Source organism: Piliocolobus tephrosceles, unplaced genomic scaffold (genome assembly GCF_002776525.5).
Source record: "Piliocolobus tephrosceles isolate RC106 unplaced genomic scaffold, ASM277652v3 unscaffolded_33930, whole genome shotgun sequence".
Classification (NCBI taxonomy): Eukaryota; Metazoa; Chordata; class Mammalia; order Primates; family Cercopithecidae; genus Piliocolobus; species Piliocolobus tephrosceles.
The window spans coordinates 66-13,209 of record NW_022317566.1 but is presented as its reverse complement, the minus strand read 5'-3'; the positions used below and the strand labels follow the sequence as shown (position 1 = coordinate 13,209).

General features: G+C 44.2%; 1 protein-coding gene across 1 annotated transcript; it reads left to right on the top strand.

Moving 5' to 3' along the window:
* Window positions 1-253: 253 nt before the first annotated feature.
* LOC113222719 (supervillin-like) lies at window positions 254-10,849 on the top strand (the record flags this gene model as incomplete). The annotated part of the gene is given in 7 exon segments (XM_026452343.1): window positions 254-519; window positions 2,962-3,117; window positions 5,397-5,498; window positions 5,501-5,537; window positions 6,574-6,700; window positions 10,301-10,456; window positions 10,557-10,849. Coding segments are annotated over 7 exon segments (931 nt in total), but the record flags the coding sequence as incomplete, so codon positions are not given.
* Window positions 10,850-13,144: the final 2,295 nt, after the last annotated feature.

Below are 13,144 nucleotides of genomic sequence, written 5' to 3'. Positions count from 1 at the left end.
CTTCCTTCCTTCCTTCCTTCCTTCCTTCCTTCCTTCCTTCCTTCCTTTTTTTGTTTCTTTCCAGCAGACTTACAACTTTGGAAAAGTCCAGCTTTGGAGAATTAGGATAGAGCAGAGAATGTTCAGATTCCAGACCATCTCTCCAGCAGCAGAAGCACAGCCCGATGGCACTTGCAGTCACTCTGTAGCCAACATGGAAGCTCTGGCCCCTTGGTGACACTCATCCAGCTCCTCTATCACTTGTGCCCACAAGAGCCACACCTGCAAACAGGACCGAGTCAGAGCTCAGGGAGCACTGCTGGGAGAGGGTCAGCACACCTGCAAACAGGACTGAGTCAGAGCTCAGGCAGCACTTCTGGGAGAGGGTCAGCACACCTGCAAACAGGACCGAGTCAGAGCTCAGGCAGCACTTCTGGGAGAGGGTCAGCAAAAAGCAGCAGTTGCATAGGTGGTACAGCATCTGCTTGGCCGATGCTGGCCGGCCTGCTGGGGTCAATGTCCTGGCCCAGCGCCTGCAGGGTAGGGTTGCTCGCACTCCAGCAGGGTCAGGGGACAGCTGCTCAAGGTGCCCAGGGATGCTGAGCCAGGCTCCTCCAGGGCATGACAGGGGTTTAATTTCTATAAATAGGTGGCTCTGGGGCAAGGATACTTAACCATGAGCAGTCTTCACACCTCTGTTTTCTGTTATTCCTAAATAGCACTACAGGTACCAAACTTATTCTTGAAACTGCTTTGATGGCATAACATGTCCACACTTTATTTATCTGTTTATCTATCTATTTATTTATTTACTTATGTAGAGACAGAGTCTCGCTCTCGCTCTGTCGCCCAGGCTGGAGTGCAGTGGTGCGATCTCAGCTCGCTGCAAGCTCCGTCTACCAGGTTCACACCATTCTCCTGCCTCAGCCTCCCAAGTAGCTGGGACTATAAGCATCCGCCACCATGCCCCGCTAATTTTTTGTATTTTTAGAGAAGCGGGATTTCACCGTGTTAGCTAGGATGGTCTCAATCTCCTGACCTCGTGATCCATCTGCCTTGGCCTCCCAAAGTGCTGGGATTACAGGCATGAGCCATCGCACCAGGCCCTATTTACTTATTTTGAGACAGTCTCGCTCTGTTGCCCAGGCTGGAGTGCAGTGGCGCAACCTTGGCTCACTGCAACCTCTCTCTCCTGGGTTCAAGCAATTCTCCCTGCCTTGGCCTCCGGAGTAGCTGGGATTACAGGCGCCTGCCACCACACCCTGTTAATTTTTGTATTGCACTTTAAATTAGGCAACTGATCAAGGCTGTGAAAAGAATGACTCCAGATCAAGAGGTCAGGAAGTCGAGACCATCCCGGCTAACACGGTGAAACCCCATCTCTACTAAAAATACAAAGAAAAAAGAAAAAGAAAAGGAAAAGAATGGCCCCATAAGTTCTTCCCACTAAAAATTGAATCTTTACATTGCTAAAATTAAAAATGAATACACATATGAAAAATGAATTTGTATATAGGACTACATGTCAATACATGAAGAAAAATTCCTAACGAAAATTAGTGAAATGCCCATTTTGTAAAATATCTTTAAAGAAATAGAAGTCTAGGCTTGCACCTGTAATCCCTGAGTTTTGGGAAGCTGAGGTGGGAGGATCACTTAAGGCCAGGTGTTCAAGACTACTCTGGGCAGCATCGTAAAACCCCATCTGTACAAAAAATAAAAAAATCAGCCCAGTATAGTGGCATCTGCCTGTAGTCCCAGGGCTTTGGGAGGCTGAGCCAGGAGGATCCCTTGAGCCCAGGAGTTCAAGGCTGCAGTGAGCTATGGTTATACCACTACACGCCAGCCTGAGCAGCAGAGCAAAACGCTGTCTCTAAAATAAAAATACTTTTATAAAGAGATACAATTGTACTTTGGATATATACAGTCAAGTCTATTTAGAATGTTAGGACATGATATTGGTTATTTAAGTGTAAATGTGTATTTACACAATGTATTTGAGTGCTAAAAATGTCTAGGTCTTTATAAACTGTTATGATCTATTTGAAACATGCCTTTCCCCAGTAATCTAGTTGGTGCAACAAATTTTCACTACTTTGAGGAATAGTTGCTAATCAAAGGCAAAATTTTTTGCTAAGTTAGCAGAAATTTCAGTTGAGTGGCTTCCAAATTAATTTTAGGTATTTATAATGTAGTCATTGATGGTTCCTATTTTATTTTGTCCTCTCAAAAACATACAAACTTAGCCAGTTCAGATCTACAGTGGATGGTAGGAAAGGCCATTTTTAGTGAAAATACTTTAAGAAATTATTAGAATCATTTATGGAACCTATGTTACAGATACTTAGCCAAAGAAATGGCTGAAAAAAATCAACTAAATATGACCCCTGAACTTTTAGGAACTTAAATGAGTTTTCTTCTTCCTTTCAAACCCCAATACAGTTGTAATGTAGGAAATGGGATTGAAGCTAGGAAAACTTCAGGTGATATAGAAGCAGAGACTCCAGTCTTTTTTGTTTGTTTGCTTGTTTGTTTGTTTTGTTACAGAGTCTCACTCTGTTGCCCAAGCTGGAGTGCAGTGACGCGTTCTTGGCTCACTGCAGCCTCCACCTCCTGGGTTCAAGCGATTCTCAGCCTCTTGAATAGCTGGGATTACAGGCATGTGCCACCATGCCCAGCTAATTTTTGTATTTTTAGCAGAAACGGGTTTCACTATGTTGGCCAGGCTGGTCTCAAACTCCTGGCCTCAAATGATCAGCCCACCTCGGCCTCCCAAAGTGCTGGGATTACAAGCCTGAGCCACCGCACCTGGCCAGTTCTTTTACTATTACAATTTAACAGGTCTTCTCCACCTCGAAGCTCAGATAAATTCTACCTGTTTCCACAATGCTTTGAATTATTTCATATTTTACATTCATTCTTCATCTGGAATTTACTTTAATTCATACGGTATCTTTAGCTTTGTTCTCTTTTCTTTCAAAGATCCTGGAAGTTTTAACTTCACACCCCACCTGTTCATCCTCAGCAGCTCCTCTGGGGATTTTGCGGCCACGGAGTTTGTGTATTCTGCCCAAGCCCCCTCTGTGGTCAGTTCCATGCCCTTCCTGCAGGAAGATCTGTACAGCGTGCCCCAGTCGGGCACTGCTTGCAGGCGGCAGCTATGCTGAGCAGCAGAAGACACACCTTCTATGTGCTTCTGCACACCCAGAACATACGCTTATCCTCACCCCTAAACCAAAAGGAAGGGCGGTGAAATCAGCCACACATTATAGCATAAGGAATGAGGCTCAGTTACTTAACCCATCCAAAGACGTCAGCTAAGAACAGGTTGAGCACCAGAGCAGCAGGCCTGGCGTCTCTGCTCTTCTCCCAGCCTTGCTCTCAGTCTTGTTGCTGCATGGTCACTGGTCGACTGCCATTGCTCCAGCCATCATGTTTGCATTCAAGACAGAAAGAGAAAGAAGGGTGGAGGAAAAAAGGGAACTTAATAGCCACATCTCTCTCTTTAATCAGATAAAAAAGACATTTTCCCAGAAACCCCCAGCAGACTTCTGCTTATATCCCATTGGGCAGAGCTTGTCACACGGCCAACCCCAGCTGCAAGGGAGCCTGGGAAAGTAAATGGCAGGGGAGAAGGGTGTTGAGGTATCGGCTACGTTAGCCAGTGAACAGGGTCTGCTATACCAAGCCTCCACAGCAGAGGCAAGACTCCAGCCCGGGTCTTCTGATCCCAAGGTCAGGGCTGTTTCCATAAGGCCACCACCTCAAGACAGAAACCTCTGTGCCCTCATTCTGGTTGGGAAAGTCACAAGAGACTGGGCTTGACAGCCCCTCCCGCCTACCCTCCAGTGAAGCCAAGGTCAGCTGCTTTTCAGTTTGTGTTTGTTGCTTCTCACATTATAAGAGCCTGGAGCTGCATCCAGGGACCTCACCTTGCACTGAGAGCCCAGGGCACCACTGGAAGTTTGACCAGTGCACATGTCATGCTTGGAAAATCTTAGCCATCAGAAAGAGAGGCTGTGCCCACGCCCTTCATCCTGGGGCTCAGGGCAGGTTATCAACCTCCACTGGGCTTTTAAAATGTGGCTTTCACAGAATTTCTAAATGCATGCCAGGAAAGGACACACGGTGAGCCGACCAGCAACAGTGAGAGGTGTTTTGCCACATGGAGTAAGAGTCAGGCTGACAATTTGAGGAGGAGAAAAAGTGAGGAGGAAAAGGCAGTAGAACAATTTTTATTTTCAATTTATTTCATTTTATTTTGTATTTTATTTTATTTCATTTTATTTATTATTTATTATTTATTTATTTATTTTTGAGATGGAGTCTCACTCTGTCACCCAAGCTGGAGTGCAGTGGCGCAATCTCGGCTCACTGCAACTTACACCTCCCGGGTTCACGCCATTCTCCTGCCTCAGCTTCCCAAGTAACTGGGATTACAGGTGCCCACCACAATGCCCGGCTAATTTTTTGTATTTTTAATAGAGATGAGGTTTCACCATGTTGGCCAGGATGGTCTCAATTCCCTGACCTCATGATCCGCCTGCTTCAGCCTCCCAAAGTGCTGGGATTACAGGCGTGAGCCACCGCGCCCGGCCATTTTATTTTTTAGAAATAGCGTCTCACTTTGTCTTGTAGGCTGGAGTGCAGTGACACAGTCATGACTCACTGTAGCCTCGAACTCCTGGACTCAAGTGATCTTCCCACTTCAGCCCCTGAGTAACTGGGACTATAGGCATGTACCATGCGTGGCATTTTTTTTTTTTTTTTTTTTTTTTTTTTGTACAGATACGGTCTCACCATGTTGCCCAGGCTGGTCTTGAACTCCTGGGCTCAAACAGTCCTTCTTCCTCAGCCTCCCAAAGCACTGGGATTACCAGCATGAGCCACCACTCCTGGCCACAGTTTTGATGTTTAAAGCCCATTTCTCTGTAAGAGAACCACGAGCTCACCTCACTGCTAAGCAGTCGCGCGCAGGGCAGGAACGCCTCTGACCTGTCTGCCGTGAGAGGTGTGCTCCGGTGTCGATTGTGCTCTTTGGAGATACGTGGTGCTAACAGCCCCTTGAGTGGCACATGCATTATCCCTTCCACTCTTAGCACAGTCCTGCCAGTATCCAGAAGGGCCAGGGGCTTGAGCTGGGGCGAAGGGAGGAGGACCTGGAGGACGAGGAATGAAAGAGACCAACTCCTTGACGCCACTTCTCTCTGCCTAGAGGCTTCCCCCAGTTGACCTTTCAAAGAGCTGGGGTGTCCTGGGTTTCTGTTTGCCCCTTTGCCCCTGGTTTGACGGCCAAGGGGGTTTCCCCCGTGACACAGCAGCGGAGAGGAACAGCATCCACTAGATTTGGGGAGGAGTGAGCTGGAAGTGTCCGTGAAGGAGCTCCTGACGGTCAGGGTCTGTCCCTGCCCTCACAGCGCTTTTCCTTGTTGACAGTCACCACGAGGTGTACCTCTGGCAAGGCTGGTGGCCCATCGAGAACAAGATCACTAGTTCTACCCACATCTGCCCTGCCTCCGACCGAAGAGCACGATGGAGACCGTACTCCAGTACTGCAAAGAAGACGCCTCGCCAGCAGCTCCCCCGAGCCCTAGACCCTCTTTCTCTTTCTGCATGGGTCAGCCAGTGTCTACAAAGCCTGGCAGGTGGTAATGAAATCCATTTTTTCCCCTTTAATTTTTTTGAGATTTATTAGTTTTTAGATTAGTGCATTCTCAGCTGCCAGCATGAAGAAGAACTAGTTTTTCTCTCTGGTATTATGAGGCCATCTAACATGTTACCCTCAAGGATAAAGGCTATATTGTGGAACGCCCCAGGCAGATTAAAACCCTGTTGTACTCCGGGTTGATCACACTGAGAGACAAGTTGGCCTCTGCCATGTACATTATCTGCAACCACTACCATGCTGTTGGAAAATGAAAGTCTCCCCCAAATGGTGAATGGCCGTTGCCAACCTTTTTGTTATTTATTATTATTTTTAGTGTTATATCCTAAAAGTAAGTTTGTAGTTTTTCATATACCATCCACATGAAATTTCTGGTCCTTTATGTAAAGTGAAAATACCAGTAATTAATATCACATTTTTATGGTTTCATTGATACTATTAGTTTAATATCACTGAGTATGTGCAATTGATTCTCTTCCTGAAAAACTGTTCAGCAATAAATAACATATGAAACCTTCCACCCAATGTTATAGTGAATGTGGATGTATAAGATGCTGTCATTCGCTGTCAATCATATTGGAGTTAATCCCGTGGTAGGAAGGCAGAGGGAAGGCACCACAGTGAATTCAGGAGGAAGAAAATGCTCCACCCAGAAGCTGCAGACAGAGGAACTCTCCCTTCCAGGAATACAGAGCGTTTTGTTAGGTTCAAGAAGTATAGACTCAGGTTGATTATAGGTCACTATTGTAGTCACAGGCATGAAACTAACATCTTACATAAACATTATCCATGTGTTGTTATGAACTACTTGTAACTTGCATTTTAAGCATGAAGTCATGAGTTCTGACAAAGAAGAAAACATTTCAAGGGAAATCAGTGAAAGACAGGGTCTCCCTTGGGTCTACTGACGTTGCATTCTGTGTAACTACAGGGAAAAATCTCAAGAAACCACCCCCCAAGTCTTACCTTATCCGTGCTGGTCTGGAATCCCTGACATTCACCAATATATTTCCCAACTGGAAGCACAGGGAGGACATTGCTGAGATCACAGAGATGGTGAGCACGCTTTCCTGCCCTGTGAAGGTGGCTTCTGTGCCTTTTGGATTGTGGGTTGACTTTACTTTGGGGAGAGCATCCAATTGCACTTTCAAAGTGGGAAAATATTTTTTATTTTGCAACATGATAACATGTCATGGAATTCGCTTAGTAAGAAGAGAAGTCTAACAGGAAATCAATTGAACTATTTTAGTAATTTTCTACACAGTATACCCAAATTTAAAAAACTTAAAAGCAAAAGTGAGTTTAATCATGCTGACTATATATGTACATAAAAGCTGTGAACTCTTCATTCTGTTTGCTAAGAACCTGTTGCTTGGCATTGCTTGTCTCCAGTGTCCATGTGATGTGCAACCAAACCCTCATGTTTCAGACGTTAACCTTGTGTAGAGGAGACACAAACAAAATCTGATGAATTAGTGTGTTCAGATAACTGAATGAATGGATGTACTGCAACTCACTTATGATAAGGTATCGCTCAACATCTCATTAATATTGTCTTTTATGAGATCACCTGGTATTTCCACATGAGCCATTTATCATAACTTCTGTCTACCGAAATATATGGTTATCCAGAATGTTTTCCAACCACACAGAAAAGAAGTTACCTATAACGATGTTGAATTTCTTATTGATGAGCTATTAACATTGCTAGGAATAGCAGTTCCAAGGATTTGTTTTGATTTGATGGGAGATGGTGATTTTTCATTTTGATTTTTTTTTTTTTAAACTATGTAGGAGAGCTGCTTTGACTGGGGAAATGACCCAAGTGTATTTTGTCGTCTCAGATTTGTGTCTCTGACCGACTAAAATTAGGTTGTTTTACAGCAGGGAAGAAATGTAACCATGTGTGGGAAAACAGGAATGAAGGAGGGCTGAGGAAGAGGAGGTGGTCAACAGGAAGCAGGGAGTCAGTTGGGCATCATGAAGGGTGAGGGGCCTGGTAAGCTTCCATTTTTTCTTTTCTTTTCCAGCCCAGGCTGGAGTGCAGTACCACAGTCACAGCTCACTGCAGCCTCCGCCTTCCAGGCTCAATCAGTGCTCCCAGATCAGCCTCCCAGGTAGCTGGGACTACAATCACACACATGCCCAGCTAAGTTTGTATTTTCAGTGAGGTTTTGCCACGTTGTTCAGGCTGGTCTTGATCTCCTGGACTCAAGCCATTTCTTGGCCTCAGCCTTCCAACGTGCTAGGATTACAGGCTGGCTTTCCAAAGTGCTAGCTGTTGGCTTTCTGACACTCTCAGAGAGGCCTGATGGTTGATTTCCTGAGAAAGTAACTCAGATAAGACACATATAACTTTCTCAAGGTTCAAAACTGGGATAGTCAAATTTTTGATGTTTATTCGAAGGAACCATAAACATCAGTTCTGTGGGACAGTTTAGCCAGTTTCAGAAGGAGGTAACTCACCATTCTCTCTCTGTATTCACTATAGATCCTGGGGGTTGGCAATGGGGCTGTTTACTGTTGTGCAGGCCTATGGGATTCCAGCCAGAAAAGAGTCGGGCTTCCCATGCCAGCAAGTTATACAAATAGTTAACACTCACCAAGTGCTGATTCTGCACTAGGCACAACTCCAAGCACTTTACACTGATTTTCTTGTTTAATTACCACAACAGTTCATCAAGATCTATCTTCTTCTTATTCCCATTTTACTGGTGTGGGAGCAGAGGCAGAGAAACATGAAGTGACTTTCAGTGAGTAGAAAAGTCAGTACTCAGATGCAGGCAGGATCACTCAAACACTTGCCTTTGTCTCGCTTTTTTTGAGACAAGATCTTGCTGTGTCACCCAGGCTGGAGTATACTGATGCCATCATGGCTCACTGCAGCCTGGAACTTCTGGGTTAAAACCATCTCCCTGCCTCAGCCCCCTGAGTAGCTGGGACTATAGGTGTGCACCACCATGCCCAGCTGATTTTTGTATTTTTTGTAGAGATGGGGGGTCTCACTATGTTGCCCAGGCTGGTCTCAAACTCCTGGGCTCAAGCAATCTCCTGCCTTGGCCTCCCAAAGTACGGGGATTATAGGCATGAGCCACCATGCCAGCTCAAAACCTGCCTGTTGACCACTAGTCCCCATATATTTGTGATTTTGGCAACAGCTATTAGTCATGCATTCCCATCATGCACCCACCCAAAAAGAGAGAAGTCAATCTGGGGTCCCAAGTTTAATGGAGGAAGAGAATTTACCCAGAATAGCTTGTTCAGATTAAATTCACACAGTGGTTTAAAAGCAAACTTGATTCTGCTCCAAAATATTCTGGATGTACATTCTGATCTTCTTTTTCTATTGTGGATTAAGAAGGTGCTCAGGTGGGCGGATCATGAGGTCATGAGATTGAGACCATCCTGACCAACATGGTGAAACCCTGTCTCTACTAAAATACAGAAAATTAGCCAGGCGTGGCGGTTCACGCCTGTAGTCCCAGCTACTAAGGGGGCTGAGACAGGGGAATCACTTGAACCTGGGAGGCAGAGATTGCCGAGATCGCGCCACTGCACTCCAGCCTCGAGACAGAGCAAGACTCTGTCTCAAAACAAAGAAAAAACAAGAAAAAAAAAAAAAAAAATGAGTCCAGGGAGGGGAGGAGGGTATGATTTCTTTTCTGTTTAATTATTTTAAAAATGTTTTTAAACAAATTCCATTATTTGGAGGTCTCTGGTGTTTAGACTTAAAATTTACTAATCTTAGTTTGTAATTCACTCATGGTGAACATTTTTCCAGTGGCAGTCCTGAGATAAGATTTGTTTGAAACTCTGTGATAAGGTGAGAAAACATCTAAAAGTCAGAGAAACAAGATTCCATCTCTACAAAATATTTTAAAAGTGTATTAGGCGAGCATGGTGGCATGCATCTGCAGGCCCAGCTACTCAGGAGGCTGAGGTGGGAGGATCACTTGAGCCTAGGAGTTCAAGGCTATGGTGAACTGTGATTGCACCACTGCACTCCAGCCTGGTGACAGAACGTGACACTGTCTCTAAAAAATAATAATAATAGAAGGGGGCCAAATGCAGTGGTTCACACCTGTAATCCTAGCGCATTATCAGGCTGAGGTGGGCCTCACTTGAGGCCAAGAGTTTGAGACCAGCCTGGGCAACAGAGCAAGAGGGGAGGGGAGGGGAGAGGAGGGGAGGGGAAGGAAGGGGAGGGGAGGGGAGGAGGAGGGAAAGAAGGAAGGAAGGAAGGAAGGAAGGAAGGAAGGGAGGGAGGGAGGAGAGAAAGAATTAACCGGACATGGTGATGCACATGTGTAGTCCCTACTACTTGGGAGGCTAAGACAGGAGAACCACTTGAGCCCAGGGGTTCGAGGCTGCAGCAAGCTGTGATAGTGCCACTGAACTCCAGCCTGGATAACAGAGACCTTGTCTCCAAAATATTTTTTTTAATTTCAAATTTAAAAATTAAAGAAATTAAAACTCAAGGCAACTACAGGGCTTTGGACAATCCCTTATCTTTCAGAGCTATTTCCTCCTCAGTGATATGGAGCTATGCGTCCTCAGGCTGTGTGCAGATGGCACGGGCTGTGTGTGCAAGCACTTAATGAAACAAGTTAAAATGTAGGACACAAGCTCTCCTCTCTGCCCCCTTCTCTTCTTTAGGACACGGAAGTTTCCAATCAGATCACCCTCGTGGAAGACGTCTTAGCCAAGCTCGGTAAAACCATTTATCCGCTGACCGACCTCTTGGCCAGGCCACTCCCGGAGGGGGTCGATCCACTGAAGCTTGAGATCTATCTCACTGATGAAGACTTCCAGGTAAGCAGTTCTTCCAGTCGGGTGGGGATGGGAGTAAAACAACACACCCACGCCCGGCTCATTTCACTGAGCTGTGGGGCGCTTCTCCCAATGTTTCCAGTTTGCACTAGACATGACAAGGAAAGAATACAATGCCCTGCCCGCCTGGAAGCAGGTGAACCTGAAGAAAACGGGAGGCCTGTTCTGAGTAGGCAGATGCCAGAGGAACCTCGTGGTCACGTCCAGTACCATCGCACCAGGGAAATGGATATATATTTTTGGACTGGTGTTTTTCACAAAGTATCTTTCAATCAGAGTTTTCAGAACCTGATATTGTTAAAGATACTACTTGTCCGGGAGTTGTGTATTTTGTAAACGTTCAAGGGAACTATTTGGGAACTTCCTTCCACCATTCAGCAGATTATCAGAATTAATGAAAGTATGTTATGTGCACTTAAGCCGCAGCTGCTGTAGATAACACTGCGTTCTTATTCCAACTAAGCAATGCTTTTTTCTTTTTTCTTTTTTTTGGAAGCAGTTCTCTTTATAAAGTGTTATTTTGATAGTTCGTGGATTCTAAAATGTATGTATATTTATAGAAACACCATAAAAGTCAAGTAAGTATTTAACAAAGCAATATGTATTCGTTCACTTTCAAGTTTTTTTTAATGTCAAAATAATATGAAAAGGTAGATGGAGTTGCTTCTGTTGAATTAGCTCTGCCACCAATACGTATCTTCATACACGTTTGGAAACGTTTCCTGCAGCATTAGGTATGACTTGTTCTGAGTACTGCTTCCGGTGCTAAAATGAACAAAGAATTTGTACTTAATGGCATGGACTCTGGAGAATCTATGTGAATCAGCCTTTCTACCTTAATATCTCCCCCAAAATGCCTTGTTTTTAATGTACAGTTTACATACAGAAAAGTTTGCTCTGCGTCTTTGATGATGGTTTGGAACATTATCTACAATTTTACTCTCAAATAACCAAAATAAAAACATCTCAATTTATAATACTTCTTGTAAACATTACACATTATTTTGTGATACAGGACTTTTGTCTTGTGCTTTTGGAAATAACAGCATCAGAATAAACACAACAATTAATTGATTGGTTCATATTAAATTCCAAGTATGTTCCTTTCTGGAAATCTTTTTTTTTTTTTTTTTTTTTTTTTGGTACATGTTAACCTAGCACCAATATTGTATCATTAAATATTAATGGCTATACATTTGAATTTAGTTTAGGGCAAGATTTTATACAAGGTCATAAGATTAAATAAAGAGCTATTTGCCCCATAAAATTAGTACTCAGTACTATATTGCAGACATATTTTTGAAAATCATCATTTAACAGAAGTTCTTTTTCTTTTGCTTTTTTTTTTTTTTTTTCTGAGATGGAATCACACTTTTGTTGCCCAGACTGGAGTGCAATGGCACCATCTCAGCTCGTTGCAACCTCTGCCTCCCGAGTTCAAGCAATTCTCCTGCCTCAGTCTCCTGAGTAGCTGGAACTACAGATGCCCACCACCATGCTTGGCTAATTTTTTGTATTTTTAGTAGAGACAGGGTTTCACCACGTTGGCCAGACTGGTCTCAAACTCCTGACCTCAAGTGATCCGTCCTCCTTGGCCTCTCAAAGTTCTGGGATTACAGGCTTGAGCCACTGCGCCTGGCCTCAACAGAAGTTCTTTACCCCACAACTCTATCTACATTTCAATTTCAAGATCTCAGTGCCTTTAAAAAAAAAAAAAAGTATGTGGATAAGACATCTAGAAAACTTAAAAATGAGTTAGAAAACTTCTCACAAGTTTTGTTCTTAAAATACAAATTCATGAGTTTGAAGGTATTCTGTAGACCTATTATGAGTTGTTACAGCCCTTCCCTATTCTCTGTTAGCCTAAGTTTAACCCATTCCGTCACAGCACATTTGCCTGAAACTTCAGAACTTACGTGCCCCACCCTTTCACTGCACCAGGGTGGGGGCCTGTAACCCGCTCCTGGTCTCACCACTTTATGATTGTGTAATATTGGGCTGTCACTGAACTTCTTTGCCATGATTTCCTTTAAAAAGGAGACACTCCTAGCTATCTCACCTGCATCACCAGATTCCAAGTGAGGATCTAGCGGAAGCTCTTTGAAAATTGCCAAGCGCTAGATACCTAATGGTATTAAGATCATTGTGAGGATAGCTGAAATAGGAAAGCAGGGGGGTTAAGTTAGGGAGTGTTGTCACGTACCTAGAAATGATGGATTAAACCAAAGCAAGGAGAGGAAAAAGGAGAGAGAGAGGTTCAAATTCCATGTCCCATAGATAGCACACAAAGAGGCGTGCAGAAAAGTCACTAGGGCAACCTGAGGGTCCGAAAGAAAGAGGCAGGGTTGCAACCTCTGCATCAGGTTCCAGGAATCACCTGGATCCTTAGATACCCAGGACATAGCTCGAGTTGCTACAGGAACTTCCAGTGGAGAGCTGCTGTAATCAATAAACAAGACAGGTATCCTCATTAATATTCATTAACACCAGATTTTCCCAAAGTGCTTAAAAAATCATGAATATCTACTTGTGTTAAACATTGTCCCCCAAAATGTGCTGTCCGTTTGCTTCTCTTGGTGAATAAGACACCCCAGCTTGTAGTGCCAAGTTTACTTTTTGCCTCTTTTCCTCGGAATTGTTTCCTGCTTATCTCTTTCCTGCTTATAGAAC